Genomic DNA, 18,202 nt, shown 5'->3' with positions numbered 1-18,202 from the left:
GAAACAGGAAAACGAAAACTTGAAACAGTAGTTTGGAAAAAAAACAAATAATTCGTTTTTTTCCTGTTTAGCTCAAGTTATACGTTTAGAATATTCGAACAAAGATAAAAAGTAATGTTTCAAAAGATTTTGATTAGAGTAATAAGATTAAAATACTAATACCGAAATTAATGCCAAAATTGAACGATATGTGGGCATGAAAAAAAGGATTTCTCGGAACTTGTGTAAAACCTACCGTAATGCCTGTGCTCTTGAAAGACGAAGTCTGAATTCCGATGGTGGTAGAAGACTGATGAGAACATCGAACATTTCGTTCATTTGGGACACTCGTTGACGTTCGCGCCTGCAATAATTATTACGGTTTCATCGAAAAAATATAAAAAATCGAGAATAGAGATAAAGACAATATGATAAACAGTAACCTTGGATTCACAGTACTACTAAATTTTCCAAAACTTACATATTAGCTCTCAACCGCTTCGTCGGTTCCATCCTTGGATCCTTGTAATTCTTCGATTTGTTGGATCGAACCATTTTTCAAGTTGGCGAAGATGAGCAATGAAATGAAAGAGGGCGGATATCTAAAAGAAGATGAATATAATTCTTTTCTAGGGGGACACACTACCACCTGTTACATAACCAGATGCTCCCTTCTCTAGATAGAATAACTCGAGGAAGTATGAACTTTTCTTCTTCTTTTTTTTCTAGATTTTCGAGAAGAACTATTTGTATAGTGTCAACTTGCCATCAATTGGATACAGTGGGAAAACTGAAAATAAAACAAAATCAATAAAAAACTGCCAAACTACGTAGTTGGCAGCCGATGCTTTTGGAAAAGTCGGCTATTTGCCTGGGACACCATAGTCAGACCACGATATCTACCGTATTCCATGCTTGCATGCATTTCAGTAGTCATGGGGTAAGGTAGTCGAGATACGAAAATGTGTAAAACCCGATTACTGTACACCATCACGCAAAAATTCGTTAATTCCTCTTAAAAACCCCTGTTTGTCAATTTTGGCAATATTGCCGTTTCAAAGATTTCGTTAAAAAGTTTTCAGTGTTTTCCAGACACTGCATCTTCCTCCATTATACTGACAAAGTGTTCGGATTATTTTCAAATTCACGTTTTTGGACGAAATCTGAAAATTTGAAAATGAATCAAAAAACTGGCGCGAAACCTTTTCCTGCTTCTGCGCCCCTATCGCAAATCCAGGTTCACCGAACTGCGTTAGAAACACCATGTTGGACGAGAGAATGGACGAGAAATGGACGAGAGAATTTCTGAAAAACGCAGAAATCTTTTACTTAAAAACTGTGTAATCGTAAAATTCGTGGAATTTCATTGGCAGAAAACCGACATACGGTCAAAAATTCATCGGTGAACTCTCCTATTATTTCATTTTGATTTAGAAATTTAATTGAGGAAACCGTTTGAAATTATCTATCTTATTAATTTTAAAAGTTTTTCGTCTGACTTTTTGAAGTTTTCGCAGTTTTTAGGGATGTTCAGAAAGTTCAGGATTTATAGTTTTTCGAATTAAAAAACTGGATTTTTTAGAGTTTTTAGTTTTCTAACCATTCCTCCGTTTTGTGATAATTCTTACATCCAACTTTAGTCATCTGGACATCTGGACACTTGGAGAAACCGACAAACGAACAACTTCCCCGTAATTATCCTGTCCTAGTTGTTCATTCTCCACTTTTAAAAATTGATGTTTAGTATTCTTTAGAATTTCTTTAGCATTCTTCTTGTTGAATTAGATATATGTTTTGTTCTATAGTTGAAACTACAATTTCCTTTGGCCTAAAAGTTATTTGGGGCGCGATTTTTGACCCGTTGCCTTGGACCCGAGTGTATACGAGTTTTTTAAATTAAAATACTCCTTTTTGCGTTTTTCTGTGAATTATTGAAATATCTCAACTTTATAAAAAGCAATGAAAAGTTTGAAAAACAGTGGTTTCCAGTTTCTAGACTCCGAACTTCTGCTGCAAACGTCACTTCACTTCCGCCTACCGCCAACTTTCGCCTTCCGCCTTCACTTCCGCCCTTCCGCTTTTACTTCCGCCTCCCACAATGTCACATTCCAAAAATCTCCAAAATCCCAAAAGCTGCTGAAAATTCGGAAAGCTCCAAAAATACCAAAAAACAACATTTACAAAAAACCAAGGAATCGATCAATCTTTCGATGAAAGTCAAAATTTCAAAGTTGATCAGTTTTGAAAATGAAAAAAAATTATAAAAAGTTATTGGAGAAAGAACATCGAGGTTTCGCTTTTTTTTAATTTTCTGTTTCAAACTCGAATCGAGAACTTCAGATATACGATTTTTCTTGATCACACGAGGGGATTGTATTTGTTTGTGTTTTCCTGTGACTTAGGAAAACTCATTTTTATGCTAAATTGAGCAATCATTGGATTCCGTGTTTTTTTTAAATTCCAAATTTCGAATTGGGGATATGCATCAATCTTTTAAACTCGAAAATATAGCCAAAGGAAAAACTGAAATTGCTGTTTCAAAGTTTTACGCCTCTAGTTTAGTACTGTGTAAAATTAATAAGCGTTTGAGTCAGACAGTTTTTCGAAATTTTTTCAGCTCGAAAATTTTTTTTATCAGTCCAAATCACATTCCACAAAAATTTCAATAAACTTACAAAAGCCTAGAATAATCTTCGAAATTTCAAAAATGCTGGAAATGTCCGACAACTCCTGGTATTCAAAACACCTGTCCATTAGTATTTTTTATTTTTTACAGTAATCCAAGGGAACTTTTTTCAAGTACCAGCACATCTAAAATTTTAACTTCTGTTTCTAACAAAATATAGAAAATGGTTCTTTTTTTGAATTTTGTTTATACAATGAACACAGGAAATTACAGTTTCAAAGTTTTTGAATTTTCTATGCATGTCGTTGTAAAATTTGGCTTAAAAATTGAAAAAAAAAACATTTTCCACCATTTTTCGACCAATTTTTTTCTGCTTCAGTGTTCCGTACAACGATCTCAGTGTTCAATTTAAAAATTCAAAAAAAAGAAAATCGAGAATTCGTTTTTTAAAATTTCTGTTTCAAACTCGAATTGAGAAATTCAGGCGTACAAGTTTTTTTGATAGTAGAGTCATTTTTTTGCATTTTCTAGTAATTCAGGAAAACTCTCATTTCTGTACTAAATAAAGCAATAAAGTCTGAAAACTAGAGAAGACCAAACTCCAGATTCCGTTTTTTTAAAATTCCAAATTCAAATTCCGGATTTTTTAAACTCCAAGAACGGTTATAATTAAAAAAAAACCGAAAACCACTGTTTCAAAATTTTACGCCTCTGATTTTTTAATGTGTGAAATTGATGAAACATTTTCAAAATTAATAGGTATTAAATTCATTTTTTCATGGTGGGTCCCCCTTCCAAAATCCATGTTTTTAGTTCAAAATTCATTGAAAAAGATGACAAACAAGGTCACACGGTTTCGTGGAATTCCGTGTCTCTCTGTGACCAGAAATTAAAGAAAACTCTAGTGTATTCTGGGTCATAAATTAGAGTGATTGAGGTGCTGCACATTGGAGCCAACACCACTGATAAGAGCTCGAAAATCGCTTGATAAATACCAGGACACGTGTTGGAAAATTTTCAGTTTTCTTGACTCTTCGCTGTCAAATACATAATTTAACTTTCTATAATTTAGCAATGAAACCGGTCCTGATTTTTGCTGTTCTCGCCGCACTGACTGTTGCAAGCCAAGCCAAGGATGCCTTGTCGGCTTGTGATTCTTGTAAATCGGTGAGTTACAGTAATCCAAAAAAATAAGGCCTACGGTAAGCCCAATCTATCAGATGGTCCAAAACTTCATCGACGCCTCCAAGGACAAGATGAAGATGTCTCAACTCAAAATCTCGCTTTCCATGATGTGCGCCGGAACTTCTCATCAAGCGGACTGCTCCAAGACCGTTGACAAACTGGATTTCATTGCCTACAAACTTGCTCCATACTTGGTAAGACCTACAATAATCCTGGGGTTTGCTATCTAAAACAGTATTTTGGCCCCATACTTGGTATGACCTACAGTAATCCTGGAATGAGCTATCTAAATCAATATTTTTGCCGTATACTTGGTAGGACCGTAATCCTACAGTTACCCTGGCATTTGGAAAATTGACAGTAATCCCAAATTATTTACAATAGTTTATTTGGTACAGTAAATAGTATGTGGTATTGCTTCAACCGGTTGTCTGAAGAATTGTATAGAAAACTTTCTAAATTAGATAAAAATATTTTGAAACTGTAAAAAAAATTAGTTTCCATATCTTTCGGATAACTTATGATACATTTATCCTACAGTAGTTTTATGGCGTACCGTAATCAGGTTACTCTGAAAATTGAATCAGGAGGAAATATTGCGAACGTAGTATCGCGAAAACTATCCAGGCTAGATTGAAATTTTTGTGAAACAGTGAAAAACAAAAAGGGTATCATTTGACATCACTGAAATCTGAACCAAGTAGCTCTAAGTCATATACAGTAAGTCTATGAAAGTACAGTAATCCAAAGTTGTTTACAAACTCGAACTCCTTCCCCACAAACTTGCTCCTTACTTGGTAAGGCTACAGTAATCCTTGCTACAGAGTCCTCAGAGTTTGAAAAGTGTATAGTAATCCAAATTAAAAAAAAAAACGTCGATTTGATTGTGAGCAGTAAAAACACTGAACAGTTAGACATATTTTGAAACTGTAAAAAATCTAGTTACAGTAATCCTACAGTAGTTAACCCAGATAGCTTAAATCCGGTTACGGTAACAATTCGGTGGTCCAAGAGCTATCCAGTCTAGATATAAGTTTTTGTGATACAGTGAAAAATATAAAACGCTGTTATATGCTTCGTTAGAAAGGGTACAGTAATATTAGTGAGTCTATGAGAGTGAAGTAATCCAAAACAGACCAGAGTAAATAATTACTCGAAAGCGTACAATTATCGGTACATTCTTACAATGAGAGGTATATTCAAGCTTTTTGAAACAGTGAAAAAATTCACGAAAAACTACAGCAACCACTTGAATGTACAGTAAGAAAAAGTGTTACCGTTTCAAAATGAGTCTTAGATTCTCGTGTCTATTTCAAAAATGAAGGTCGAACCAGATTTAAATTTTCTAGTCTTACTGTATTGTAGAGACAATTTGGCCATCGTCAATGAATTTTTCAAAAAAAATCCCTGTTTCAATAATCCAACTTCTAAACTCTTCGAAATATAGCAATGTTCTCTCATCGTCATTCGTTTCTGAGTGTGAGCTCTAACTTTCATAGTACTGAACCAGGGAACGTAGATCAAAAATTCAGAATTTTGAAAACTAAGCCAAACTTCTGAAGTCTTTGTCCAGCTTCAAGCTGAATGAAGCTCTCATCCTTACTCAATTTTCCCAATCACCGTAACCGATGAATTCCAGAAAGACACCACCGCCGTTTGCTCCAAGCTTCAAATGTGCGGAGAGTCTCAATTCTCTCCACTCGCTCGTCTCGCAATGCTCTATTTGAAAAAGTCGGAGAGCATCGTGGCAAATGATAACATTATGGTGCGGGCGTTTTTAATCAGCTTGTTAATTTATAGGAATTTCTAGAGACAACAAGTTTGTGACGAGTGCCAGGCATCATCGGGACAACTAGGACAACTCTTTGGACAGGATTTCACTGCCTACGCTGTGAGTTTGGGAGTTTTACTGTATTACATAAATGCCACAGACTGGACTAACAGTCTCAAAAGTCTAATAAAGAAATTTTTGAAGCAGTAAGTTTCTACTGTTTCATAAATTCTAAAAAACCGTATTCTAATAATACGGATTTGGTAGATGAAATTCATTCCAAATTTTACAATCTGTAGCTTGAGTTAAGGAGAAAAAACCGAAATTTTTAAAATTACTGTTTCAAGTTTTGGTAAAAGCTTTCGTTTCAGCACATGAATTATGGAAGTAATAAACTCAGGAATTATTTTTAAACTTAAATGACACTTGAAACTTGAAAAAGTATCTGCTCAATGATCTTGCAGGGAATTTCAGAATACAACAAAAAACAAAAATTACTGTTTCAGTTTAGGTATTCCAAGGTTTAAACTTCATTTTTTAGTGTTGACACAAATTATGAATGACTAAATGATCGAAAAGCTTTTCATTTTCACTATGAAAAGTAAAAATTGTTATTTTAGCGAATTATTCTGTTATAAACCATTTTCATTTTACAAACAAAAATGACTATGCATTTATCTGGAACAGCAAAAAAAACCGTACAATAAAAGCCATTAAGAAGACCCCATATATCCTCTTTTTTGAGCCAATTTATCTCGGTTTCTCTGAAAGATATCGAAAAGTGGTCAACTGACAAAATGTTTATCATAATGTAATAACAATTTTGTTAGTTGATCACTTTTTGATACCTCTCACAGGAAGCGAGATAAATGGGCTCAAAGTTAAAAACAACCGTAGCTCAGCTGGGAGCACCTCTAACAAAGGAACTTCAATTTCAACTCCTCGAGGGGCATACATATATGAGCAAAATTTCAAAAATATGTATTCTTGATGTTCACTCTCATCAAATGACTCCTCAAACAGCATTCAAAATTTCAATCTCAAAATTTTATTCAAAATCGTTTAAAACAGCTTTAATATTCTTTACTTTGCATGAATGAAAATCCAAATTAATAAATTTCTTTAAAGGTCAAAAACGCCATTCAACGTTTCGTTTGCCGTAGCGCCGGAAAAGCTCACAAGGCATGCAACATCTTCGTTTCCTCCATTATTCCAGACTTGATGACCGAAATGAAGGAAATCTTCACTGAGAAAGAAATGATGTGCTCCAACATGGGATTGTGTGCCGCCAATACCAAGAGAGCCGCCCGTCCAACACCAAAACAGCCATTGAATGATTTGTGGAAGACCATGGGAACTGTTAAGACCTCTAATGGAGAGGAAATGATGTCTTGCTTTGAATGCACACTTGGAGCTGACACCCTTCTTGAGGAGTTCATTGATAAGAGAGTGAGTTTTCAAGGATGCTTTAGAATCTCTCATAGGAGCCGAGATATTTGTTTTGAAGGCGTTTTTGGACATCTGGATATACAGATTTTGGACAGAGAAAAATACAAAAAAACCCATCACTTTATTACTTTCATTGAGATATTCAAAATATGGAAAACAATTTGAAACAGCAATTTTTCGAAAAAACATTCGTCGTAATTCATTTCAATTATTTTGGTTGTTTTGAAAGATATCAAAAACTTGTAAACTGATAGAATATTTGTGATATTATGACCAACATTTTTCTAGTTGACAGATTTGTGATACCTCTTATAGGAGCCAGGATAATTGAGCTCAAAACTACAACACCTATTTCAGCAAGCCACCGCCGACGACATCCAAGCCGAAGCGTGCGACCACGTCGTTCCAGGAGCCTGGGGACCAGGATGTCAAGATTTCGTCCACATGTACATGTCCACTGTCCTTTTCTTGACCTACAATCAATTCGACGGACGTGGTATTTGCACTATGATTCATACTTGTGAGAAAAAGGAGAATGGTACGGTTACTGTAGTCTAATAGCTAATCCCGGAACTTTTTTTTTCAGCTCTGATGGCTCTTGCCAAGCCAGAACGTGCTCAGATCGGATGTGCCAACTGTCAAGTGGTTGAGAAGTTCATGGCTGAGAACCAAGAGGCTCTTCACGCTCACGCTGTTGATGGAATCTACTCGAACGTCTGCCAGAAGCTTCCAACCGCTTTGGGAACTATGGTAAGAATTTGAAATCAAAAGAATGAAACGGGATTTTTTCAAAAAGCAATTTTTCATATTGAAGTTGAAACTGTATTTTTTAATGTCGCAATTTTCAGTGCGAACAATCGGTGATCCGTCTCTCCGAGAAGTTCTTCGCCCAGTCCGCCAAATTGGCTGCCAGTGGAGCAATGTGCTCTCAGGTTTGTTTGATTCAAAATTTTTCTGCGACATCACTTTTTTGCAGTTGTGCTAAGCGGATCGGATCAACTGGAGATAAACATTTGAACATCTCAATTAATCCTCCAAAGTAATGAATAAATCATTTTTCAATCCCAAAAACAGGCTTGTGCACATTACATAAACCGTTTGGAGACCAGCATTAGTTAATTTTGAAACAGTAAATTTTTATGGTTTAAAGAAATATTGAAACATATAAGTTGTTTCTAAAAGTTTGAATTCAGTCACTACATAGAAGTCTCTGAATTGCACTTAAAAACCTTGGAGATCAAATTCTCAATTTTTGAAGTCAAATGAATCAATTTTCGTCCTTCACCAAGAATATGAACATACTTCACAAACTATCAGATACACAAATAATCATTGAAACAGAAAAAAAATATATAAATCAACCAAAAAGCTGAAATTTAGGTTTTCTAAAATTCCCAATCTGTAAACGCAGAAAATAGGAACTCAGCATATTTGCAATGGTCCGGGTTTACAGTGATGTGTCGCCGATTTATGAATTTGTAAAAAGAGTTTGATGAATTTTTTAGATAGAAGAATCGACGAACTAACTGGGAATTATTGTTACCACTAACATTTTATTTATGAAACAGTAAATTATACAAATTTTCAATTTTGAAAAAAAAACATGTTTTAACCTTTTTACGGTGGCCCATACTCCCAGGGGTCATCGAAATAGGGGGCATCGTGCTCAAAGGGGGCATACACTCATAGGGGTCACTAACTCATAGGGGGCATCCTGAAGTTGTCTCTTAGGGGGCATCCCACCATGTCTCATAGGGGGCATCGGACCAAATGCTCCCAGGGGGCATTGATAGTCTCATAGGGGTCATTGAGATCAATTTGAGTATATGATTCTGAACATGATGAATTTTTGTTTTTACATCTTTTTCGTAGTTTTTTGAGGAAAACAAACACAATTGCAGACTATCGAAGGTGTTATTTCGGAGGGTCAACTGGGTAGAATTTCTGCCTAAAATTCGGGGTACAACTTATTTCATTCAGGGGTACAACGCAAAAAACATGAGAGTGAAATAGGCAAGGGAAGTAATAAAACCAAAATTCAGTTTTTCCTGTTTCAGATTTTTTTTGAGCAACTTTTAGTCGTCGAGATCGGTGCAACAATGTCGGGAAAACGCTGATTTTTCAAAAGTGACAAGTATGAAACAATAATTTTTGTCAACACCGACAATGACTTAAGCGAAAAGGGAAAAAGAGATTGAAATTTTTTTGGGTTTCCACATGTCAGTCTCTCTACTACCATAACCTATAGCTACGGTAGATACAGCTTTTCGAAAATTTGAAAAAAAAACAAGAAAGTTCATATTTACTCGAGTCTAGAGAAGGGAACATCTGGTTATGTAACAGGTGGTGTGTCCTTTTAGAAATGAGTTATACTCATCTTTTTTAGATATCCGCCCTCTTTCATTTCATTGCTCATCTTCACCAACTTGAAAAATGGTTCGATCTAACAAATCGAAGAATCACAAGGATCCAAGGATGGAACCAACGAAGCGGCTGAGAGCTAATATGTGAGCTTTGGAAACTTAATAGTACTGTAGATTCAAGGATACTGTACTTTACCATAGGCTTGCAATTAGAGCTAATTAATGAGTTCATTTGGTTACTGTAGTAATCCCGTGGTGAAATGTATTCTTTGGATTAGTCACCGCTATTCTTTAATTTCCTATATTTTTCCTATGAAACCAAAATAATTATTCTAGGCGTGAACGTCAACGAGTGTCTCAAATGAACGAAATGTTCGATGTTCTCATCAGTCTTCTACCACCATCGGAATTCAGACTTCGTCTTTCAAGAGCACAGGCGTTACGGTAGGTTTTTATACTTTTCTCGGGGCGAGAGTATGCATTCTGACGTGACAGTGTACAGTGGGGAGACCCACAAGTTCAACTCCCCGATGGGCTTGTAAACACCGATCAACAATCTTTAAATCAAAAAACTATTCAAAATCTTCTGAAACAGCTGAAACTTCTTTTTTTTAATTTTCAATTTCATTAATGCAATCATATAATAATTTGTTTAAGAGAAGCCGCCAAGTACATCAATCAACTCATCGAGCATCTGGAGACTTCTGACGGCACTGACGCCATCACCAAATTCCCCCATATCTTCCTAGAAAATCGTCAATCGAAAACCGTAAACTACCGTACTCCAGTCAACAGTTCAAGTGTAACTGCATTCATTTCAAGACACGATTTGCCAGAGGAACCAAATCAGATTTCAATTCTGACTCCAATCGTCCCCCAGAACCCAATTTATTCGTTGCCCCCGAGTACAACTTTTATTATTTCCGGAAGTTTCGAATCTTATCTTCATGGATAATTCTTCAAAGAACATTTTGGAGATCGACTATACTAATATTTTTTTCCTCGGTATAAAAAATTTTGTTATTTACAATTAGTACAGACAAATTTGGAACATCTGCTCGTATAGATTTCAAAAAAATTGTCAAAAAGATTTTCCAGCTGTCCGTTTTTGTATTTATCTGCCCCAACGCAGCTGTGGTCAAGTGGTGACCCTTTTTTTGGTTATGAAGAGGAAGATGATGATTTGATGCAACAAAAGAAAATGATTACTTATTCTCCGAAGGCTTCAGAACAGAAACAGCAATTTTTGTTTTTCCACATATTTTGAGCTCTACCAGCTTCTGATCCTTTAAATTAAAGAAATCGAAAACAGAAAGCATTCCTATGTTCTGTTCGCAAAAAGATTTATACTTGAAATTTAAACATAATGAATCCGCTAATAGAATGACTCAATTTCTATGTGCCAACTGTCAAGCCGTTGAGAAATTCATGACTGAGAACCAAGAGGCTCTTCACGCTCACTCTGTTGATGGAATCTTCTCGAACGTTTGTCAGAAGCTTCCAACGGCTTTGGGAACTATATATAATCAGGCTTTTTAGAACCACTCGGAGTGGGACTTCTCAAAAAGAGAATTTTCCAAAGTCAAACTGAAACAGTATTCTTTCTCTCTTCTAGCCTTTTCAAAACAGTACAGTGTTCCCCATTTTAAGAGCAAACAATCGGTGATCCGTCTCCCCGAGAAGTTCTTCGCCCAGTCCGCCAAATTGGCCGCCAGCAGAGCAATGTGCTCTCACATGTCAGGTTTGTGCCAATATTTAACTTGTACTTTTTTCTGTGATCTGACATCACTATTTTTGCAGTTGTGCTAAGCGGATCGGATCAACTGGAGATCACAAGTTTTGAACATTTCATTGATCAATCCTTTTTGAAGTAAAAATAAATAATTTTTCAGTCGCAAGTAGAGATTCTGGTTGTTATTGTGAACTTAAAAATAATTGGCCATACATATGAAATTTTAAAAAATCGATTCGAAATGTGTAGATTACATTAATCATTTAGAAACCAGTGAAAACTAGTACAGTTCATAAATCGGCAATCCTTACTAAATTTTTTTGAAACAGAACTGTTGTTTTTTAATACAACAACGAAGGATTTTTCAATGATAATCTTTGTGGGATCATTCCCCACTTTACAAACTTTTTCATTATGAAAAATGGTTGAAGCTGTAGAATAATCGAATCTAGAAATTCTCGAGGCTATTTTGGTGTAGCATTCAAAGGTTTTCACCAAGTTAGCCGTTATTTTAGAATTCCAATGATTTCCAAAATACCATCGAAGCGTTTGAAATTTTTTTAAAGTTTAACATTTTTGAAACAATAATTTTTTGAAAAATGTGACAATTTGACTGAAATCCTGTTAACCATTTTTTTTTGTCCTGAAATTCGAAATTTGAAACAGAAAAAAGTTATTGTCACAATCAGTTCATTCAAAAAAACATAAATGTGAATGATTTTTCAAGAAAGACTACCCACTAGTAGAGGTATCAATGAAAAGTCCATTATGAAACAGTGAAAAATTCTAATTTGAATTTTTTTTTCCTTCTCTTTCATCTTTGAATTACCGTGAACAATTTGATAGAAAGACCCTTTCCTAACTTCTAGTCTCGAGCTGATTTATCTCAGTTTTTGTGAAATATAAAAAAAATGGTCCACTAGTGAAAGATACATGGGTTCGAATTTGACGGTTTGATAAGAATTTTGTTAAAGTGCTTACGGTAATTCATCGTCAGTAGATTCATTTTAATTATTCTTTCCGTACCATCTAGCGGTTGGATTAACTTTCATTTTACATCCTCATAACGAAAAATGATTGAAACAGTAGAATAATCGAAACTCTCGAAGCTATTTTCGTGTAGCATTTAAGGGTTTTCACCAAGTTAGCCGTTATTTTAGAATTTCAATGAAATAATATCTCGAAACGATCGAAGCATTCAAAATGTTTAAAAATTAAACATTTTTGGAAACAGCAGTTTTTCGAAAAATGTGCCAATTTTAGCGGAATATCGAAGCAAGAAGCTTTTTTTCTGTCCTAAAATTTCGAATTTCAAACTGAAAAAATATAATTTTCAAAATCAGTTCATTATGTGCACAAAAAACATGAGGATGGAACAGGCAAGGGGAGTAATAAAACCATAATTTCAGTATAAATTTAGAAATCCATATTATCCGAAGACTCGTTCATGCTGTCTGGTCCGCCACGTCTTCCCATACCTCCTCCTCCCATTCTCATTCCTCTTCCACCTCCCATCCCCATCATCTCTCCAGAATCTCCACCACGTCTTCCCCCTGGTCCACCTCTTCTACCTCCTGGTCCCATTGGTCCTCTTCTGAATTGTCCACTGATGAAGAACAGGGCTGGAATCTCTTGTGGGTATTGGGTCTTCAAGTTGTCAATGGCCTCTTTCATCTGTTGACGGGTCTGATTCTTATTGTTCATGACTGATCCCAAGGCGGTCTGGGCGGCCGAGAGTTGGCTGACCACTTGAGTGACGTTTTGTTGGACCTCGTTTTTGTGAGCAGTCATGTTAGCTTCGAATTGGGTGTAGATGTCCTGGAAATTAGAGAAAACAATGGACGAATTTGAAGCGGTCGATTTGTATCTCAAAAATTTTCAATTTTTCTAAAAATTTCAGAGTGTACTAAAAAAAACTAAAGCTTTATTTTTGTAGTTGACAACTTTTCATAAAAGTCAAGTCCTAAGGAGATATGTGGCTTAGAAGTACGCCCTTTCTCACGACAAGGGGGGGGGGGGCGTTGGTGGGCGCCACTTGCCCTGACATATCTCCTCGGGTATTGGTTTTCAAAAAAAGTTGTTAACTACAAAAAAACCCCTAGTCTTTTTGTTCCGTATATTATAAAAATTTCAGGTAAATCAAAAAAGTTTGACATTATATCGTAGCTCTTGAAGTTAAGCTAGTGAAATTTCTCAAAAGGTTAACCCTTGGCTTGTTTCAAGCTGTATATCTTATTTGGATGAACTTTTATAAAAAAAGTTGTCAACTACAAAAATGTAGCTCCAGACTGTGAAATTTCGAATCAATTTGAAAAAGTTAAAAATTGTGTTGTTGGGCTTCAAAGTGAGATATTTTTCATGCACAAGTTTAGCTCTAAACCTTGGCTGTTTATGAATTGAGATTTACAAATTCACAGCGGATCCAGAAACTCTAGCAAAAACTTATTATTTATTTATTTGCACCAAACAAAACGCAAACAATACAAAATTTTTAATTATTTTTCTAAACAATATTCTGAAACAGTAACCTTTTTTTACTCACCGACACTCCATAAGTCTGTGCCCATGTCGCTGTCTGGCTCTCCATATCAGCGATAGTCAAGTTCTGATTGCGCATGATATCGAAGAATGCTCGTCTTCCTTCGTCAGTGACATTCTGAAGGAATGGTGGCATTGGTGGTCCTTGTCTTCCGCGGCCTCCAGGTCCTCCGAACCCTCCTGGACCTCCCGGCCCTCTTGGACCAGCAAATACAGTAGCCAAAGCAATAGAGAAGAAGATAATAGCTGTCGAGTAGCTCATTTTTATAATTGAATGATGACTTGTTTCCCTTTACCAGTTCGTTTATATAGTACCTGTTCCCTCGGCCCCACCTCCACTTGTTTTGTGTCGCTGATCTTTCTCTGCGTCTCTCCATCTTTCTCTTTTTTCGGGGAAAGTAAACTGTGAGTCATGGTTTTTTGTCCCGACTGGTCTCCGGATGGAATTGGTCATTTTACCTGCTATTTGACCCTCTATAGAGCTCATAGGCTATTATACAAACAAGAAAAAGAAGCTGTCAATTTGTTCCGTGTAGTGCAGTTGTGTACAAAAGTTATGCTTTCCATAGTTAGTAGACAAGGAAGTAAGGATTTGGTTTTTCTACTTAATTGGTACCAGAAGTCTAGGGAATGCTTAGTAGCCGAATAGACGCAGACAGTTAGAAAGTCTAACTTCTCTGAATCTCCAATAGAATAAGGTATCAATATTTTATTGTTTCAGCGGAAGATAGGAAACTTGGTAATAGCACGATTTGTCTAAAAATCTTAGCACAGTCTAAACAAGACAGTCCAATTTTGTCAAATTTCATTCTGATAAAATATGACGATTGCAACCAAAAAGTGCTGTAGATTGGATTCAAACCCTACAGGAAAGACTTCAAACTAACGAAGAACTATATTGCTGAAGATCCATCGAACCCACTCAAATTTTTTCTGCGAAACAGTAATTTTCTACAAGGTGTGCTCATAGTTCAAGTTACCGTAGAACACCCTACGATTCAAAAAAAACCGACTAATTTTATTTTAAGCCCTTATTAAATTATGATGAAAATTTGTTGAACGACGAATTGTTGAAAAAGTTTTACATCTAGAATAAATTATTTTTGAAAAAGTAAATTTTTTTCAAAAGTCTTTCTTGCGTTCGATTTCAATTTAAAACGATAAATCAATATTTATGGATGGACATCCCCAGAAACCAGCATAGAGACATTTTTTTCTGGATTTTTTTAAAAATGGATTTGTAGATTATATTACTGACGAATTATCAATAAAAACGAAAATTCAAAAAAAAACCTTTTTTTTTTGAAACAATTTTAAATTTTTAAATTTAAGGCTTTACAAGTTTTGAGCATCACATAAACATTGATGGACATCCGGAGAAACACAATTCTTTTCAGTAAAATGATGTACACACTACTGTTCAAAATTTACATAGTTGACAAATGAAGATTTTCTGAAACTAAGAATTATTTTCTGAAATCTCTAACACTACAATTTTCAAAAATTTCAATTTTTCTAGAAACCAAAGTTCCCTCAATTTCAGGTGAGATAGATTATTTGAAATCTTAGCTTTACAAAAAAAATGCTGATATTTTTTACCATATAGCAGGGGCTAAGGTACATCGATTGAAGTATTAAAGATCCAATATTTCTCTTGAAATATCTTTATCTTGAAACAGTGATTTTTTGACGAATTTTCGAAAATAAGATTTTCCAAATTTTGAGGAATGGGAGGACAATTCCAGAGCAACATATAAACGCTACCGTAGTACTTTCCATTGTTTAAAATCAGTTTTAAAAAAATCTGAAACTGTGAATATTTTCCGAGATTTCCAACTTTCCCATTTTCGAAAACTGGAAAATTAAAAAAATGTTCGACCGTTACTTTTCTAGAAACCAAATTTTTTCTATTTTCAGGTTATGACTCTGTTTGATTTTCTGGAAAATCCAATAATTCATTTATCTTGAAGCAATAATTTTGAGGAATTTTCGAAGTTATTATTTTTAGAAGATTGGTGGACGGATTCGCGGACATTCTGAGTAACCGGAAAACATTATTGAACTTCTTTTCAGGCTCTGCGACGTTTCGAAAGCAGACGTTTCGCAAGTAACAGCTTTGCACTTTTTTGCATCGAAGAAAAAGATAAAACTTGTATTTGAGTGTTTAAATGATTTTTCGAATAGAATTTTGTATATTTGAATCTGTTTCACACATTTTTCGATTTATTTCGCAAGTGTGACGTTTCGAAAGTAAAAACGGCAATTAATGCTTTGAAAGCTTAAAATATGCAAATCGAAAAACCATTTAAACACTCAAATACAAGTTTTTGCTTTTTATTCCGTGCAAAAAAGCGCAAAGCTGTTACTTGCGAAACGTCACACTTTCGAACAGTCTGCTTTCGAAACGTCGCGGAGCCTCTTTACATCGTTTGAAGTTAACAAAAAAATTTTCTGAAACTGTGATTTTTTTTTAATTTCCCAATTGGAAACTTTCTACAAAAAAATTTTGTTAGCGATTTTGCCTAGAAACTGAAATTTCCCTTGCTACACATCGATTCAATTACTGGAAATCCATTAATTCGTTTTTTTCGAAACAGTAATTTGTTATTCTCATTTTCTCATTTCGATCCTAAATGTTCTTGACCTATGTTCCTTTAATCTTTGTTGCCATTCAAAAAACTCCTCTCCAAGAATTAAAAGTCAATAGAGCAGTAGAAAGAGTCTATATTTATTTTCATCATGTTTTTTTTCTGTTTTCTCTAAAGATCAGCGACAACTATTCTCTTTTTCTCTCATCTGACTCATCATTTTTTGTTGCACAATTATTGTTGATGTTCAGTTTGTACGTATGCTTTTTTGTTTCATGCAATAGGTTTTTTTGTCTGTCTGTCCCTGTATAATAAATCCGCACTTAAACCCTCCCACATTTTCCGGTTACTGCAGCACTTCTCTATCAAAACTGTCTAGTTTTGGAAAGAGAAAAATTCGAAAGGGAGCAAAAACAGATGCGAACATCAAGTCATAGTACAGTGCGGTCAATATTTTGAGAACGGGTAGAGGTATAAAAATTTTGTTAAGCCATTCGAGACTTTTAATGAGCCTACCACTTTCCGTACGAAAGTACAACCAAAAAGACCAATTTCTGGCTAGTCAAAATCTTTAGCACCGCCTGGAAATTTCGAAATCTTGTTCATTTTTTTTTCGAGTTTTTCCAAATTATATTTTTCCTAATTTTTAGGTATTTTTGTAAAAATGACACATTTTGATTTCATACCATGCTCAACTATGATGTCGTGGGAAAATTGTTGAACTGCATTTTGGTGACGAATTTTGAAAAACAGTTTTTATCGAAAATAAATAATTTTTGAAACAGTGCTTTTTTTCAAAATTTCTTATATGAACAAAATGTCGAGAACTACATTCTTATGCCTCCCCCCCCTCCTTTAAAAACCATTGGTTTTCCTGAGTTTCCTCTGAATCTACAGACATCCAGGTAATAAAACCTTTTGCCGTTCACAGCATAAAAGAACCTTTTGCCCTTCACATCAATAAATTATTGAAATACCCGTTGGATGTACAAAAAACATTTTTTGAAACGGTAATACTTTCTATATTGAATCCCAATTCCAAACGATGACCTAGTGTTTGTGACATCGCGACAAACCTCCATACATACAAACTTTTTTCCGGAATTCGCAAAAATTGATGTTATTAGGGAAATATTTTTCAGGCTGCTCGCGCTCTACCTCACCGCCCGAGTGGAAGAGTTTTTTGGTGGATGGCGGCCGGGGGCCGGCGGCGATATTTCAATTTTAACAAGATTTTCCGATTGATTTTCTACAATAAAACTTCATTTTTCATACTTTTTCTTCGGTTTTATTTAGAGAAAATAGCAGAAAACTGTGAGAAGTACTGATTTTTTAGCTTTTCTCAGCTTTTCAGCAAAATTTTTCGGTTTTGAAGCCAGACATCGAAGGCTTTGATAGGTTATCATTGTTTTCGAAAGAAAATCAATACAAAACCCCTGAAGCAAACGAAAGAAACGAGAGAAAATGGAAAGACTTGCACTGACAACAATGTCTTCAAAACCGAGAAACTTTGCTGAAAAGCTGAGAAAAGCTATAAAAATCAGTACTTCTCACAGTTTTCGGCTATTTTCTGCAAAAAAAACCGAAGAAAAAGTATGAAAAATGAAGTTTTATTGAAGAAAATCAAGCGGAAAATCGTGTTAAAATTGAAATATCGCCGCCGGCCTCCGGCCGCCAGCCACCACCAAAACTCTTCCATTTGGTCGGTGCGGTAGAGCGCGAGCGGCCTGAAAAATATTTCCCTAATATTAGCGACTAATTATCAATAATAACAAAAATTTAAAAAAAAAACTTTTTTTGAAGCAGTAATTTTCATTTCTGAATTCAAGGCTCTCCAAGTTTTGATCACTACAGGAACAAGACATTGGCGGACATCAGGACAAGCTGACACGACATGGTAGAAAAAATACAACGTTCAAAATTCACATAGTTAAAAAAATTTTCTGAAACTGTGAATCATTTTCTGAAATT

The 18,202-nt window shown here is 35.2% G+C and overlaps 4 protein-coding genes across 4 annotated transcripts; 2 read left to right on the top strand and 2 right to left on the bottom strand.

Annotated features, from left to right (window-relative positions):
- Positions 1 to 231: 231 nt before the first annotated feature.
- Positions 232 to 534, bottom strand: CBG18500 (the record flags this gene model as incomplete). Its single annotated transcript, XM_002634591.2, has 2 exons — positions 232 to 343; positions 461 to 534. The coding sequence occupies 2 exons, from the start codon at positions 532 to 534 to the stop codon at positions 232 to 234; spliced, it is 186 nt and encodes a 61-aa protein (XP_002634637.2).
- A 3,145-nt stretch (positions 535 to 3,679) lies between these two features.
- Cbr-spp-8 lies at positions 3,680 to 8,053 on the top strand (the record flags this gene model as incomplete). The annotated part of the gene is made up of 8 exons (XM_002634590.2): positions 3,680 to 3,772; positions 3,826 to 3,984; positions 5,430 to 5,555; positions 5,601 to 5,681; positions 6,690 to 7,010; positions 7,368 to 7,548; positions 7,597 to 7,760; positions 7,859 to 8,053. 8 exons carry the CDS (start codon positions 3,680 to 3,682, stop codon positions 8,051 to 8,053), a joined length of 1,320 nt encoding a protein of 439 aa, XP_002634636.2.
- Positions 8,054 to 9,443: 1,390 nt separating this feature from the next.
- Positions 9,444 to 10,328, top strand: CBG18498 (the record flags this gene model as incomplete). Its single annotated transcript, XM_002634589.1, has 3 exons — positions 9,444 to 9,517; positions 9,710 to 9,817; positions 10,031 to 10,328. 3 exons carry the CDS (start codon positions 9,444 to 9,446, stop codon positions 10,326 to 10,328), a joined length of 480 nt encoding a protein of 159 aa, XP_002634635.1.
- A 2,193-nt stretch (positions 10,329 to 12,521) lies between these two features.
- On the bottom strand, positions 12,522 to 13,905 carry CBG18497 (the record flags this gene model as incomplete). The annotated part of the gene is made up of 2 exons (XM_002634588.1): positions 12,522 to 12,923; positions 13,648 to 13,905. 2 exons carry the CDS (start codon positions 13,903 to 13,905, stop codon positions 12,522 to 12,524), a joined length of 660 nt encoding a protein of 219 aa, XP_002634634.1.
- Between the last annotated feature and the right edge of the window lie 4,297 nt (positions 13,906 to 18,202).

This window comes from Caenorhabditis briggsae, assembly GCF_000004555.2.
Source record: "Caenorhabditis briggsae complete genome, chrIV, whole genome shotgun sequence".
NCBI lineage: Eukaryota > Metazoa > Nematoda > Chromadorea > Rhabditida > Rhabditidae > Caenorhabditis > Caenorhabditis briggsae.
The sequence above is the reverse complement of the archived record's forward strand: the minus strand, read 5'-3'. Positions and strand labels throughout refer to the sequence as shown.